Source organism: Mobula hypostoma, chromosome X1, assembly GCF_963921235.1.
Source record: "Mobula hypostoma chromosome X1, sMobHyp1.1, whole genome shotgun sequence".
NCBI classification, from domain to species: domain Eukaryota; kingdom Metazoa; phylum Chordata; class Chondrichthyes; order Myliobatiformes; family Myliobatidae; genus Mobula; species Mobula hypostoma.
The window spans coordinates 27892771-27909259 of record NC_086128.1 but is presented as its reverse complement, the minus strand read 5'-3'; the positions used below and the strand labels follow the sequence as shown (position 1 = coordinate 27909259).

Here is a 16489-nt window from a genome sequence, read left to right as displayed (position 1 = left end):
ATAAATGAAATAAGTATAGTACTTTTTGTTATTTAGTTGTTTTCGTCCAGTTTTAGGACTTGCGTGAAGATCTGATCACATTTTGGATCACATTTATGCAGAAATAGAGAAAATTCTACATTGTTCACAAACTTTCTAGCACCACTGTCAACCTTCCACAGGTTGTGCGTAATAAATCCAATCAGGGCCAGAATTATGGTAGATGCAATCACCCGCCATAATTATAATGGTTATCATTAGAGTGTATCTGTATAATGGGAAAATTGTTCCAATTATAATTCACCTTTTCAATCCTCTTTCATCTTCTCTTCTACCACCCCCCCTCCCCCCCGGCCAGGCAAAGAAAAGGAAAAGAGCAGAACGTTTTGGGATTGTCTGAACCTTGCAGTTTTTTTTACCAAGAATATTTTAAATGTTATCAAGTAGATTTTTTTAGGATACTTTTTAAACTGAAAATGTTCTTTATTTCCCTATTGTATATCAGTTTGCAGTTATGGTGTTTGCAAGGTGTCAGAAATTGGATGACTATTTAACTAAAACTGTTAGTTTGTACAATTGGATGCTGCGATGGCATGGACCGCACATCACTGTTGCAATCTGGAGATGATCTTAGTGAAACTTTGTGCAGGTACTGTACAACTGAGTGAAATTTGTGAATTAAAGAGGTTGTGTTTTTGTTTAGTAACATTGCAAGCTGAAAAAATATCTAATTTGTAAATGCAAGTGTACGTGAATTTTGTTATACTATTGCCTATTGCTTAAATGATTTTAAACATTTAAGTGTAGTAAAGCCTTGATGGACAGGGTGGGAAGGGGTAATAAGATTGATGTGGGAATCCCTTCTATGTGAGATATGCCAGAGACATGATGCAAGCTGTTCCAGAAGTTAAGGCTACTTCAAGAAGATGCACCATACAACCTCTTCCTCAATCCATGACTGAAAAATTTAAATTCTATTGAACACAAAGGGTAATTGGTGTTTTTAAGACAAATGTTTAGTATTTTCTGATTGAGTTTGAGCATTGAACAAAATGGGCTTGGAGATGTTAGTAGCCATCATGAACATCAACTGCCATCCATCTGGTCACTTTCTAATTTATACTGCACAGCTCATGACTTTGTGACTATTCATCCACTGTCCAACCAAACAATGGTGAAAACCCAATGGGCAGGGTGACTCAATTTAATTTTTTTTTTAATTGGGAAACTAAGGTTGTGCACAGGTGTTTGTCTTGTTATTATACACTGCCAGCTATATTTTCTAGAAACACCTGAAGTGATAGGGACTCCAAACTTGTGCATGCAGTCAAGAAATGAAATTGATTTGTCTCTTGCTCCTTTGCTTCATTGTAGTTTTACTTTGATCCCTAAGATGAATAACAGCAACCAGCATTAAATATATTTTTAATGGTGGGATTTTTTTTAAAGTTTACTTTACTGAAGGACTAATGGCAGTTTAGCTGGTCTATAGGAACCAGTAGTAAAATAATATTGGGTGATATCCAGTGTGCCCTGTCCAGATGTGAAATGACCTGCTGAACCCTGTTTTTTCAGAATTTTGTAATTCATTTGACCCAAAGCATTTTAATCTGCAAGCACCTAACTATTCCCTTTTAAAATTTTAAATGAAAGGGCAGAAATGTGACATTCCATTCTCTCATTTCTTTCCACCTCTGCCTTCCAACATGGCTTGATTTACTGGAACAATAAATATTTGATCTTTAACTGGTGGCATGTGATGTAAACCTGGTGACTTGTTTCATACAGACTGACAGGTGGTGTGATGTAATATAATGCAAAACTCTTGTCTGCACATGATTTCACATCCAGCTACTTAGTAAGTTTGCATTTTTCCTGTTTAAATGTATTCACACATGAATGGTTTGGTTTGTATTTGTTCTGACATTTGTTTTCTCATTTTAAAAAAGTCCTTCCAATTCCAAATAAAATCAGCTTTTCAAGTTGTTGGACTACATTTTCTACAAATGCATGTGTTTTTTTTAAACACATTGTCATTGTCTTTTTAAGGTATTTTTTATTTCAGCTCTAATATAAGATGTGCAGTGAGGGATTTCATTCTCTGTGCATATTCTCTTACCTAGTAGTGCTGATGCTTGTTTTAACTTGATTTCGCAGCCGAATTTTGGACTATAGAGGCATCATAGCAAATCTTCTCTTGCCTGACTTCCGCATTTAATGGCTGTATTCAGCCTACCTGTTTTAAGTTTTTTCCTCCAGTGTTCATCCAAGCATGTGGATAAACTTTAGTGTAGCGATGGTTAAGTAAAAAGCAGCTGACCTCCTATGCTTGCACTGCAAACTTATAGCAGAGATCACTGAACAGAAATCTGGAACAGAGGGTCTGTGAATACTGAGATCAAGTGGTGTTCCTACAAACTCAATACAAACCACTTCTTCAGTGACGCCTTGACTCCATAGTGAAAGAGTGCTTCCCTGTGTCTTGAAGTCTTGGGGGGTATCAATGTATGTGCTGGGAAGTGGTTATTATAAAACAACTTTTAATGTCCTTTGACTCCAGTTTATCCCAGGCGTGGTGTGTAAGTATCTTAAAATGCAGTTGGACATTCTCAGCTTGGTTCCTTGTGGGGGATTGGCCTACAGACCATTGTTTACTACTAAATAAACTATATCTAAAGATGAGAAGATAAGTTATAAGGGAACTGGGGAAAATATGCTGGTGCAGGAGTGCTCTTGAGATTTGAATACATTTTTATTTTACTTTGATTCTATCTGAACTGTGGAAATTTACATTATAGAATGGACCTTACTGTCCTCGTCTCAGTGTGGAGCTGTATGTTTCCACTTTCCCCAGCTGGAGAATGGCTGGTCTTTGCTTCAAATATTCTTTAGGACTGCATGCTGGGAATGTAAAAGGTGTTTGATCCCCCAGTACCAGTCTTTTGTGAACAAATGTCAGCTGATCTACCTGTTATGTTATTTTGGAACAGAATTGAATAACTGCATTATACTGAATTGAAGTAGTGGATGTTACTTAATTACAATGATGACAGTATTGTAAATAAGTGCTTTATCTCTTGTGTGTCTTGCTTTCCTGCTCAAGGAAACTTGCAAACTGACTTAGAGTGCAGAGGTATCCAGGGCAGCTTAAGCCTATGAGCAAAGGCACTTCAGGGCCGTGGGATAATACATTTTGAGAAAGGATGGTGAATATTATCACTTGACTTCAGATGGATTGGGATGGAATGAGTTTCCATCACAGAGGAATAGGTTGGTTTGATTCTACTGTTGTGAAAAATGAGCCTACTGATCCCACAGTTCTGCATGCTCTGGCTCTAGCAATGTATTTTTGGATGTATGTAAAATAGGGAAAAATGTTCCCAGTATGTGATTTGGCACAGAGTTCTGTGACACCTTTGACCTTGTGTAAAATACTCAACAGTACTCTTGTAGCAAATTGTGGCATGTATAACAATCATCAATTTGTCCTGCTGTGCCAAATTACTTACCCTTCCTATCACGTTCCTGCTGTTAAAGTGTACTCCTTCATTAAGGAAGTGGATCAATGGCAAATAGCGTGTCCAAACAGTCCTGATGTTACCCTTGCTTCTGAGCCTTAAATGTGTATTGTTCCTTTTTTCCACAGTATCTGCAGGAATCCTGTGTTATTGCTTTTCAGTCTGGTGTTACATGGCTATCTTTATAAATCTGCTTAGATATTTGATTGTAAAGATTCAAAAAAGAAAACTTTTTTCAGTTAAAACCAATCTTGCAGTATAAAAATCTTCCTGCTATCCTTTAAAATCAGAGTACAGTTTTTAAAGTGTCAACTTAGGAGAATTGAAGGAAACTAGGATGTGCAGGGTGGCTTGTGTTGTCTGTTCACACATCCCTACTAGTTCCGCTTGCTCTATTAAAGAGCTCGTTACAGGTAGATGAGAGAATGGAACTGAGTTTCCTTTCTCACAATTCCCTTTACAACCAAGTGTTTAACTCTTTTGAGGACAACACCAGCTCTTCCAACTGACATCTTCAAGCTCAACAGCTCTTTTCATGCTCCTAATGGTACTTTTTTTTGCTTTGTTCCTTGCCCACCCTCAATTGCCAGTAAACTTTATTCTATGATTCACCTCATGTTAAAAGGCTACGTTAACTGTTGCTCCAATTTTCTAACCACGTGGTTCAAATTAAAAATTTGGATTTTGTTTGGAATTTTACAATATTAACAGGATACATTTTAAGTCTAAAAACGTTGTAAATGTAACAGTTTGATTCAGAGTAAAGAGCACCAGTTACATCTAATAAAATCTACTTAACAAGCTGTCAGTTGCTTTCCCAGGGCTCTGCTTCCAGTGCACAGATCTCACAGCTGTTTCAATTCCATGCAGCGTTGCCCACCCTTTTTTTTGGGCTATAGTTATCAGTGCTATTCCTCTGGAGCTTTTATATTTGTTCTTTTCTCCCAACCCCCAGCCAATTCTCTCGTTATCAGAGGCCAGTTGTAACCACTTGCAAATTGGAAGGGAGGGTCACAGAACAAGCAGCTGATCTATTGCCACTAACTTTGTACCTGTCCAAGGTGAATTTTATTCCCTTCCACACATTCATAGCGTACAGAGCTGGGTGTCTCTGGCCCACTTGTCATACAGTACTAAATGTTTGTTTCATGCCGCAAACTAACCCACTAATGCTCTCAGCCTTCCTCTATCTGATGTGCATGTTCACACTGGTGTTCTTTGAACAACAGTCAGCTGCAACAATAGATAAGAGGTCGTGTGTTAAATGCATTGGTTTGTTTGCGATATTTGACAGCTTTTAGTCAATTTTGCAATGACACGGTCCAATACATGTATTTTTAAAAATCCAGTATTTGCTGAAGTAAGAATATAGTAAAAGCCTTGGTAAAATGTTGGAAAGCTAACAATTTTTTAAAAGAAGTTTGGAGTATCTATCCTCCCTTAAACTTGAGAAACATTAAGACAAGAGTGATTAGCCTTGGAACTACTCCCTCTCCTAACAAACACTATGCCTTTTTAATAACCGTGACTAAAGATTTGATATATGAACATCAAAATCCTATGTGCAAGACCTGGAAAAAGAACTTTTTTTAAAAGTAAATGTGAGTCTGGGTAGGTAAGGGTTAAAAAGTTTAGCCCTATTTTGTCACCAGAGGAGAATAAACAGTAATTAGAGAGGAATTCCTAAATGTGTTCTTGTGTTATCCTTGGTTTATGGAGAACTCGTAGGGGGTCTTCCTCCTCACATCTGTTGTATGTGGGAAAAACCAGGTCTTAAAACAGAAGGAATCTTAAACAGTTTGCATCTAAAGGGCGTGGGATCAAACCCTATGCTTTTCCTGTCACTAGGTCCTTTGTGAAAATTTTGAGTGATATTTCATTTACTTTTTAATTGAATGTGTTCCAAATGCATTCTTCCCATTAAAGGTGAAGCTAAAGCAAGTACATAAGAGGAATTTGCTTTTCTCAGTTGGTCATTCTTTCTGCCTCTTGCATCTTTGTCCTCTACTAAAGTAAAAGTCCATAAACTTCCTCCTATATCCCACTTGGGTGAGATTTGATTGAGGGGAAACTGTCAAGCACAATAATAAATTTGAGTGCCTGAAGCTGCAGCAAGAATAGGTACATTTAGAGATGCTGTTAGAATGATGGTACCACTTGTCATAATGTCTTTATTATCGGATATGAGCTGTATAGCACAAGCCTGCAGACTGTTACTGGCAAACCTCAATTTGAAATTTTCTCTACCATATAGATTACTTTTCTGTTTCTCGCTCTGAGCTGGTTGCTTTTATCCAGAACAGGAATTACACATGGTGGATCAGTTAGAAAGGGGAGAATCAGTTCTGTCCCTGGTTGCTGTCCAGCTGCCCCTCTGGGAAGTTGTGTAAGCACATGCATGGTTTTCCAGTAGGCCTGCCAATGGGGGGAAAATGGCAGTTGTTCATGAGGGCCATTGCCAATTACAGAGCTGCAATAGATGGTGCTTCCTGGAGAGATGAGACAATTTTCTTTTCTAATGTAAATAAGTCACAAAGTGAAGGGCTTCAGCGGGAACAACCTCACTGTTGAACCTTGCAGGTGGTGTCCATTGATTTATATCTTACCCTGTTGGACTCTATGAAGCTCGAATGCTGTTGCGTGACTTTGAGAGCCAGTAAAAGTTTGCTTCCTCCTACTTCAAGGTCTTTACATTTGCAGAAATTATTTGAAGAAGGAATAGGAGGCTAGCAAAAGTTCCAAAATGAGCTCATAAAGAATCCGTGCCTGAGGCAGAGAAAGGCCAGGTATGCAAGTTTCAGTTGAGATTTATAGCACAATGAAGATGGCTTGGCCTGAGGACCGAGTCGGAAGGATACAAATGCAATTTGGCTTTCTTGTTCGTGCAGCTAGAGGGGATGTGTATTGAATGAAAAGCTGCTCCTCTAGTGCCTGCAAGTGAAACCACCAACTAGTTTTGTGCTCTACACCTGTACCCATGAAGTAAATGATTGAGATTACCTAAATTACCTTACTTGCAGTAGGAACGTAGCTTTTTTAAATGCATGCATATCTGGGGTGTGTATTCTAGTGCACTACTATGTAATCTATGACATTTTTTTTGCCGTGAATCTTCCATGCATCTTAACCATTCCTATTACGTCTCTTAAAGGACTTTGGCGTTTTGGTTCATCGTTGGAATGCAAAATCAGCACTGTGTTCTATATAAATGTTTTATTGTTCCTCAAAGATGTATTCCAAACAACCACAAACTAAATCAAAACAAGTGTTTCAAATAGTTAGCAGAACATTTTTCTGCAACTCAGATTTCAAAGACACAACACTTTTATCTTTTATCTGTGTAAATATTTCATTGTACTGAGCAAAATTCAATAGATTTAAAGGGAATAATGCACAGAATATGAACAGAACTAATTCAAGCAACTATATTAACCAGTTTATACAATATTGTACTACATATGTAAAGCTTACATAAGATTTACAGCTCATTTAATTTTATCCTCAAATAGTTCAAGATGATTATTAATGTGCCTAGTCTATCGTATAATGGTTACAATATTTGCTTTGCCCTCAAAAACTAGGTAGCTGTTTGAAATCTGAATTGTGCCTCTAGGCTGCTTTCCGGATACATGATGCCAATCTTGCTCAACACTCTGTGCTGAACCTTTTTTTTTCTCTTTACTATCAGAGTCAAACAGCCTGCAGGCTAGCTCTGTGGTTCTGCATCCTCACTCTATCAGTCCAAACACTGTCATCTACAATAACACAAACTTAATATGTACGGTCGAATGGCAACTGAGCATTTATAACATTTGACATCAATGCACTGAACTGATTCATGCAAACTCAAAAGGGTAAAAAGTTAGCAAACATTGGTCTTTTAATTGTGATGGTGCTCATGTTGGAATTTTGCCATTACAACCAAATGTTCAACTTTTTGTTTCCATTAACCTGATCCAATATAGTTAAAATCACCACCTGGATTCTAACACACCCTTATTTGCAAGTGTTAGTTTAATAAACGATTGTACACAAGTTCACAAAATCTGTGTGATTATGTACTGTATTATCAAAGACCTTACCTTAATATACTTAGTTATACTTGTAAATGCATAGTAAAAATGGCTTAACCCCTTGTATTTCAGTTTAGTATGGGATGATAACTTTTCCTGAAAAGCTAGCTAAAATTGAGGCTGTTTTGGTACTTCAAATCATATTGCACTGGAGAGCTGAATATGCACAATGTTTTTTTAATTGAAAGACTCTCTAGGAATGGTCGTGAATATAGTACACTTGTGAAAGTTGGTGTAGTGTGCCACTCCCCCCCCGGTAAAATACAGACTTGGTAAAAATGTATTCACTCGAGTACTTAATTAGCATAATTGTATCCATGATCAAACTTTGCACTTGTACCATGAGCTCTGCACATTAGGAGTGTAATGCAGTTGTGTGATAAGCATCTCATTTCTTTAACTTTCCATAGTGCAACAGTTATTCCCAAAATAATCTGAACATGCTTTCATACATTTCCAAACCACGTTCAATGACAGAGTACTTCTATTGCAGCACAACTATCCCATGTAATTTTAGGGTATTTTTAAGCTTCCGTTATTACCCATAAATTAATAAAGATGTGTACAGATGCTGAAGGAAGCAACTAAATATGCAATAGGGTGAAATTGGAAGTAAATGTCAGAAATGGGTGCTGCTAGCCACTGTTGTCTTCAGGTTACAGTAACCTGATAAAGGGAGGCATTGTTTCCTTTAAAGTCGATGGAGGACCCTTAAACTTGAGAAACAAAGGTTAATTAAAAGGTTTTAAACTCTAATTAACCTTGGAACTACTACTACTCCTACGAACACTGTACCTTTTCAATAACCATGACTAAAGATTTCATACATAAACATCAAAACCCTATGTGCGAGACTTGGAAAAGTGCTTTTTTTTAAAGCAAATATTAATTTGTCTAGTTCTTTTAAAGAAGGGCCAGTTATAATTGAACTGAACCTAAGAAAGAGTGTTGTGCTCCCAAAACTTGTCAGATTTTGGATCTCTAAGTACTTTGAACAATAGGAACTACCTTTCTGCAGTGAGGACAGTCGCGATTTTCCAGATGAGCCTTAACCTGAGCAGGATCAAAGTGTCATGAATATTTTGGGCAAATTAGGCAGTTGGACTTGTTCACATCTTGGGTGCATTGCCTGTGATTTTCATCCTCCCCTTACAGTTCAGTAGTGTCCCTTCAAGGTTCTCGTATTGAAATGAGCTTCCTTTTCCTTTTTCCTTTGCAAACCTTGAGGTCCTCCATCAGAATCCTGTTCAGTTATATACAGTATAACACTTCCTCCAATGCAGAAGACATTCAGAAAATGGTTTCTAATTTGAAAAGTTACTACCTCCTCTAGTAAGACAATAACCTGAGGTAGGTACTGAAGTTCTGATTTGTATATAATGCATGAATTCAAAACAACAATCTAGTCCTGGAGTTTTTTTATGGTAGACAAACACCTTCAGTTTCCAAACATTGCAATCTCACTACATCCTTGGTCGAATTCCAGACCAGGTACTATTCACCTCTTCAGTCTTGCTAGGTTTTGCTTTTAAATAAGAGACTATTTGAAAGAAATTTTCGGCAACAACTTGTGTGGGTTGTACTAACATTTCAATAATATCCGTTCCAATCAGCGGGGCATTGGTCTTTTCTCTACAATTAGAAACAGCACTTGTATTGGAGAAGAAGGAATGTCCATCATAATCCATTACAAACTTTGGTGACACGAGCTATTCTGGAAGCTCCCAGACCTTAAATGTTTTTACTTGCATATACAGACTTCTCCCTATACGTTCCCTGTGCTGAAATCATACTCCTTCACATAAATTCAGAACTGTCGATAACTCCGCTCCTTTATCCCTTTCTCCTGCAATCTATTAGCTTTTAAAACCCAAATTTGGTGCCATCCAATTGCTAATCCCAATTTCTCTCCTCTTTCCAGTTCTGGGTGGGGTCCAGCACTTCACCTGTTAGGTGGCTTTGTTGTTGCGAGCAAGGTTGTGGTGGTGGTCAGAGTAGTTGTAAGGTGTATCTGTGGTGGGGGTTGGTGGTTTCAATGTGTGAGACTGGCGATAGGGGAGCAGTTAGTGCGGTAGTGAGGACAGGTATAATGTATGAATCTGTCAGGGGCTACAGTAATGGACTGAATCATGTTATACCCACTATTCAGTGGCCTGTAATTAGGACTGAGTGATACATCTAGATACCCGAATTTGAAGTTCTTTGGGTCAATATTATCGATGATCAATAGTTAGTGTCAATAATATTTTAAATATAATCCCACCTAGCCCCAATCCCGTAATTTTAGTGCTGGTGGTATTTCCAACTTTTTGAAAAAAACCAAGTCCGGTCAGATGGCATCTGAAGAGTGTGAAACTGTTACATTTCATGTCAATAATCTTTCATTGGAACTAGGAAGAATTAAAGAACCAAATGCTTTAGCAAAGAAGACAAAGGGGTTGTTTGTGTTAAGGTAGAGTCCAAGAGACACTGGAAAAACATAAGTGGTGGTGCCAGCATCGTAGGCTTAAATAGGATGATGAAAGAGGACCGGTGAGAGGGGAAACCAATTCCTAAACAGTGAAACGCTAAATAGCGCAGTTGCTGGAAATCTGAAGTAAAGGAGAGTGCTGGGTGCTCAAGACCGCTATTGTGGAGATACAGATGTTGTTAATATTACCTGTTGATTAGATCAGAACTGCCCAGCATGTATGAAATTGTTAAGAGTTAGTGTTGAGTTTTGAGGGTCGTAACGTGCCCGATGGATGATGAGGTGCTGTTGCTCGCACTTCTACGCTTTGTTGAAACATTGAAAGAGTCCAAAGACAGTCGGAAGGGGTGGGGAATTAAGATGGGGGGTAAATGAAGCTCAGGATCTACAAGTTGGTCACCCAATCTGCACCTGGCACCTCCAAATAGATACCACCACATCGTGTATATTGAAAGCAGCACACAAAATCTGTATTTCAGATTTATTCTGACTACAGTTTTGTATTTTACAACTCCAGTATTTTTCTCATTTGTCTCACATTTACACTGCCTCCAGACAGATTGGCTGCATTCAACAAGCCAGACCCTTCCTTGCTCAGGCGGTACCACCTACACGCGAGTTGTTCCGTTTCCTGGGTTCCATCCTGTCACAGACACTCGCTTTGTTCTATCCACCCCTCCCCTGCAATGTCTAACTTTTTGAAAGAACTGTTTCGAGTTCTGATGAAGCATTGACTATTTTTCTTTCCACAGATGCTGTCTGACCTACTGAGTGTTACCACTTTCTGTTTTTATTTCAAATTTACGGGATCTGCAGTGTTTTGTATAATACTGCACTGAAGAAAGTAATTAGCCCAGTTTGCCCCTGTAGCAGACCTGTCAAATGGTTTCACTCCCTCCTTCTTTTCCTTTTATTAAATACAGATTCATTAACACCGCCCTCCCTTTTTAAAGGTTTCTATGAACCTGTTTCCACCACCCTTTCAGACAGCGAGTTGCAGAGCTCGACAACAATTCCCCATCTCCCTTCAGCTCTGATGTCCTCTGGCAACCGCTCCTCCTGCCTGTTGAACCAGTTTCAGCTAATTAACTCTGCCAGCGCTTGTCTTAATTTTTCCTTTTTGCTATCCCAATTGCAGTTCTACACAACTGAGGTCACTTTGGGCTGTTTGATTTTTTTTAAATAAATGTGGACGTATTATATTCTCGGCTAGGTTTTTTTTTTCGGTCCCTCTCTCTCTTTGAGTTCCCTCTGCTCCAGCATACAAAACAAAGTGAGCTGGCATTTTCCTCAACACCCTCTGCCAGTTCTATTCTTATTTGATTGCTAGGACACACAAGAATGACAAATAATCCAAATTGGTTCATCCAAGGTTGTTTGTATGACGATAAATAGCTGCTCTTTGCTACAGAGCCTGTTTACTGACAATTTCCATGTGTAAAGCGCCTTTAATCTAGCCAAACACCCCCAAGGTGCACAAGGAGCTACTGGGGCAACTGACTAAAGGTTCAGTCAAAGAGGTAGGATTTGAAGAGTTATTTCAGGATGGACAGGGAAGCAAAGACCTCTAAGCAAGGGAAAATCTGAGTTTGGGCAGGACTGTCAATGGCGCAGCAATTAAAATCAAGGTAGGGCAGAATCGATTCTTTAAGAGAAATCACAGTAATGGTTAATCGAAGAGCAAGCTTTATGCTTATATGCACAAGTAGCTGATTTATTATGCACAGAGTGTTGCTGATCTCCAAGTAACTCATTAACATTCTAACATTTTCATCACAGCCCAAAAAATGACAGTCAGGAAACGTGCCGCAATTCGCTGCAAGCTAACAAGCCTTCTTGCAACCTTTGGAGTTTATTTGGTTGCAATGTCTGTCAACACTTTCCATCCATTCAGGCCGTTGTTCTCTGATCGGCATATTCATGAGTGGTTTGGCAAGTCAGCAGCACAGTGTGCATATTAAAAAGATATCCTCATGAATATTGATGACCTAAGGAAGCATTCTGCTTGCAGAACGAGGAATTCCTGCCTCAGCCACCCGGAATGTTTTAAAGCACCAGTCTTGGCATCAGTTGTAAGTTCCTGATTGACTTGGGAACATAGGTTGGTGTGGTGATAACCCAAGGTGTGATCTTTTAACTTAATTCATAATTAGAATATAGTAATGAGAGTTAAGTTCAATGCTCTACATTTCCCCCAGTCTTTCACTACATGTTACCTCCCCAAAATATTACGCACTGCATCCCATTTAGCCTTCCATCCAACAAATCTAGATTATGAAGGATTTAAGCTTGACATTTGCAAGGAACTAGTTCAGTCCCCCTCTGCCCTGGTTCAAAATCTGCTCCCCTAGGCTTTGAAGCTTTTGATAACTTTACTGTTTGTTAAATCAATCTGTTAGTTAAATTCTTGATTGACACCTGATCACAACCGTTTTGTTGCAAGAGACAGTTGCAAATTTCCTCTGAATTTGAATTGTTAGTTCTGATTTTAAATGTGTGTGTCACTCTTCTATATTTCTCTCACCTGAGGGAATAATTTTCCATCTACTCAGCCATCTCCCTTTATCACCTCTGCTGGCTCACCCCCAATCCTTATTCATCGGGGACATGTGCATTTAAATGAACTATTTACCATCTACTTCTTGACTTTTTTTGCACAGTTTCATGTATGCAGGTTGGTGCATACTTTGCACAGACTTTGGCAGTATCTGTGGTAAATTTAAATGAAGATTTCAGAATGGGGAGGAGTATCTCACATCAATTATGACAACAAGCACATGAATTAGCAAATGCAGCAGCACCTCCCACTGTGACTGTAATTTTTCATTGATTATGGTGCAGTCTTAATGATGTTGATGTATATTGTGCTTCTTGGGAAAGGATGAACTATAGGACAAGATGAGGCAATGTGGGCTTTGTAAATCAAAGGTGAGAGTACAGAGAGTAAAGTGCAAAACCTCCCCTAGTCCAGAGTTAGATTGCAGTGCTGGTATTGTCTGAGTTTTGATATATTGTTCTTGCTGCTCTGTAATTTTACTGGCTTTCCTTTTACTGACCCATAAAATTATGAAGGATACTTGGCACAGAAGGAGCTTATGTGTGAGTAGAAGTACTGTTGGTTGATGGCAAGTGTCTGGATGAGATAACATTCTGCCCCAGTATCAAGGTGGAGGTTCACCGTTACCCAATCATTGTTCATCTATCTCTATCTTGAAAGTTCCCCCACCACAGTCCACCCCCACCTGCCTCCCAGTTCCACAGCTCTTTGGGGAGATAATTCCAGATTTCTGCTGCTGCCAGTATAGGGAAGTGTTTCCTGACACGACTCTGAACTGCTTAGCTCGTCCTTCTTGTTCTAGAGCCACTCACAAGAGGAAATAATTTCACACTGCCTACCCTATATGCCACTTGCGTCATTTACACCACCTTAGTTATAGTTCACACCTTAATCTTATCTCCCTGAGAACTCCAGTCAATGTAGCACGTTGTGTTTACCCCCAGTGTCATTCTGGTGAATCTGTGCTGTAACCCCACAGAGAAGTGTGAATGCAGATACTTCAGCTTTATCCATCCTCTCCGAGGTATTGCCAGAATGGGTAGGCTTTGGGCCAGGTCAGACCATAAATGTGTACCCATACAGTGTAGCAACTTCCTAAGTCAAAGAAGCAGAGAGGGGCTTTTGGCTGTTATGGTTATCCAGTAATAACTTGCAGTTTCTGCGTGTGATGGTGGGAGAAAGCTTTAAGCACTGGGTGTCTGAAGAAAAGGCTGTAATATATTGGACTCACACAGGAGGTCAGTCGGTATCAGCAAAGGAAAGGTGTAAGTTAAAATTTCACGAGAACTAGGCTGAGCCTCATCCCAAACTTTTATTGGCTGTACCTTGTGCCTTCTGCCATTTTATCTGTCAGATTGATAAGTAGGTCAGCTATGTAAGGAACAAGCGCAACACTTTCTCTCTTGGCTTCTCTTCATTTATCTACAGCTCATTAAAATTTTCATTTAGACATTGTTGAAGATGACTTTGCAAACTTTAACAGCTTATGTGTAGTTTGACTGTTTCCTTTTAAATAGGTGCTCACTATTTCCTTCCTACCTCTCCAAATCAAACACATGACTAATGGGATTTTAATGTTTTAATTTTTTTTTGTTTAAACAGCAAAATTAAACGGGGCCACTGCCTAGCAAGGTCGTGCATCTGCAAAATCTGTTGAGTCAAAACTGACAAATTGATCCCAATTATCTTTTGTTTTTGAGTATAATTCGTTTCACTGGTATTGGTGGCCTCAGCAACTCCTCCAAGATTATTTGCTCTGATATTGTGATCAGTGGTTACTGTTTCAGTTGTGCAGTTGGGGGTTAGGAGAGAGGATCTGGGATCAGTTAGTCCTAGTTATTAAATGGCTTTTTTTACAGGGGATGTTTCTGATGCATGAGGTTCTCTCTTTCTCACTCTCTCTCTAAGAATATCTCTCGAGCTCTCTCTAGATCTGTCTCTCTGTCTCTCTCTGTCTGTCTGTCTGTCTCTCCTTATTGCACAGTGCATGGCATAGTTTGGACACATTCTTGAATCATGAATGTTTCAGTGGTGGGGGATGGGGGGAGACATTTGGCTGTTTTTTCGCTTTAGGAGCAGCCACATCGATCAACCACCATGCCTGGGATTTGCCCGTTGATGATCTCTTGCTTGTCATTGAAGTAAAGCATATTGATGGGCGACATTTTGGTTGGCGTGCAGCAGGGGCCTGCTGACCCTCGGGCATTGGCGTGATGCACCAGGTGGGTATGCGGGTATTTCTGCATGAACATGTACTCGCATTGACCAGAGCAATAATTGGCTTTATATCGTTTGGGAGCAATAATCCAGTCCCAGCCAAAGGCCTCAAAATCAACGGTTAGCGGAAAGCGGCAGCAACGGGACTCTGTGGAGTGCTCATCACAATCTAGCCCCAGGTTTCGGCGGGTGCGTTTGTTTGTTTCTGCCACTTTGACTTCCAGAAATGGTTGCTGTCAAAAAGAGAGAGAGTTTTTTTCATTCAAGTGTATCTATACATTTTCTTCATGTCATTAAAACTCTTAACTCTTCTCTGCTATGGTGGAACAAAGGACAAAATATGGAACCAGAGACATAAATGCTCAGGGCAGGACACCAAGGGAACATCTCTGCTGTTCTGTCAGTGGTGTCCTCTTGATACTACTGTGCTTTACCGACTGAAAATCAGTGGTGTACCATAGGGATCGGTGCTGGGACATCTGTTGTTTATGATGTATATAAGTGACCGAGAACGTAGATGACCTGACCAGTAAGTTTTCAGACAACACCAAAATTGGTGGAACTGTAGATGGCAAAGAAGGTGGTTGCCTCAGGATACAGAGGAATATGGGTCAGCTGGAAAGCTGGATAGAGCAGTGGCAAATGAAATTTAATGCAGACAAGTGTAAGGTAATGCACTTTGGGAAGTCATATTCCAGTAGGACATAAAAAGTAAATGGCAAACACTTTAGGATGTACAGAAAGGGTGCAAGTCCATTATTTCCTGAAAATGGTGACACAGTTGGATAGGGTAATGAAGAAGCTATTATTTGGTATGTAGGCCTTCAAAGACCATAATATTGAGTACAAGAGTTGGGACCTCATGTTGTAGGTATTAGTGCAACATTTAAAAGGCACTGGACAAGTGTTTTGATAGGAGAGGTGTAGAGGAATTCAGGCCTACTGCAAGCAAATGGGATTAGTGTAGTTAAGCATCACATCTATCATGGATGAGGTGGCTGAAGGGGCTGTATGAATCTTTGATTGTACATACATTCATCTTCTAATTTGCACTACTTGCACTATTTATAGTGCAAGAATTTTTTAAATGATCATGGGCATTTTTGATGCACAGTTAACCATCTCACAAACCTCATAGCAATTTAAAAACCACTCTCAGTATTGATATTTAACCAGCAGGTGCTCTAAATGCACTGACAGGTTACCTTTGTAGCCAGTTTAAGTGTGGATGAAATTCACCTCCCACAAGCAGCCATTTTAAGCACATTATCAGAATGCAGTCAGATTCCTAGAAATTGGCTGAAATTCGCTGAGTCTATTTATGGAAATCCAGTAGTAGTTTTGATGTTTTTTTTAAAAAAAGCAAATTAACCAAATGCTGGAAGTTTAGAACAAAATTAGAAAATGACAGAAGTGCACAACAAGCCAATGGGAAGTCCTTTCTCAGATTTAAGTCCTTTTGAATGTACAGGCAGATTTCAAAGATGCTTAAAATTTATAAAGTAAGTCTATTACTGCAAATTACCCAACCCGAGCATCCATTTTAAGTGCATTGATAAATTTGCCCTAAATCCATAGTTTAAATAATATATGTGCCACAGATATTTTAGACTTGCTTTTCAAATTCAAAGTTACATACTTAAAAGTTGTCAAAATTCATATCCACTGAGTTGTC

At 39.2% G+C, this 16489-nt stretch overlaps 2 protein-coding genes across 2 annotated transcripts in view; one reads left to right on the top strand and one right to left on the bottom strand.

Moving 5' to 3' along the window:
* Positions 1 to 11611, top strand: part of sarnp (SAP domain containing ribonucleoprotein) — a 37826-nt gene extending 26215 nt beyond the window's left edge. Inside the window, exon 9 of the mRNA XM_063037811.1 lies at positions 11498 to 11611. Within this exon, the coding sequence (XP_062893881.1) occupies positions 11498 to 11611 (114 nt within the window). The remainder of the gene's footprint in view (positions 1 to 11497) is intronic.
* A 2548-nt stretch (positions 11612 to 14159) lies between these two features.
* LOC134340540 (growth/differentiation factor 11-like) overlaps positions 14160 to 16489 on the bottom strand; it is a 29898-nt gene continuing 27568 nt past the window's right edge. The window contains exon 3 of the mRNA XM_063037901.1: positions 14160 to 15047. Within this exon, the coding sequence (XP_062893971.1) occupies positions 14667 to 15047 (381 nt within the window). The 3' untranslated portion in view covers positions 14160 to 14666. The remainder of the gene's footprint in view (positions 15048 to 16489) is intronic.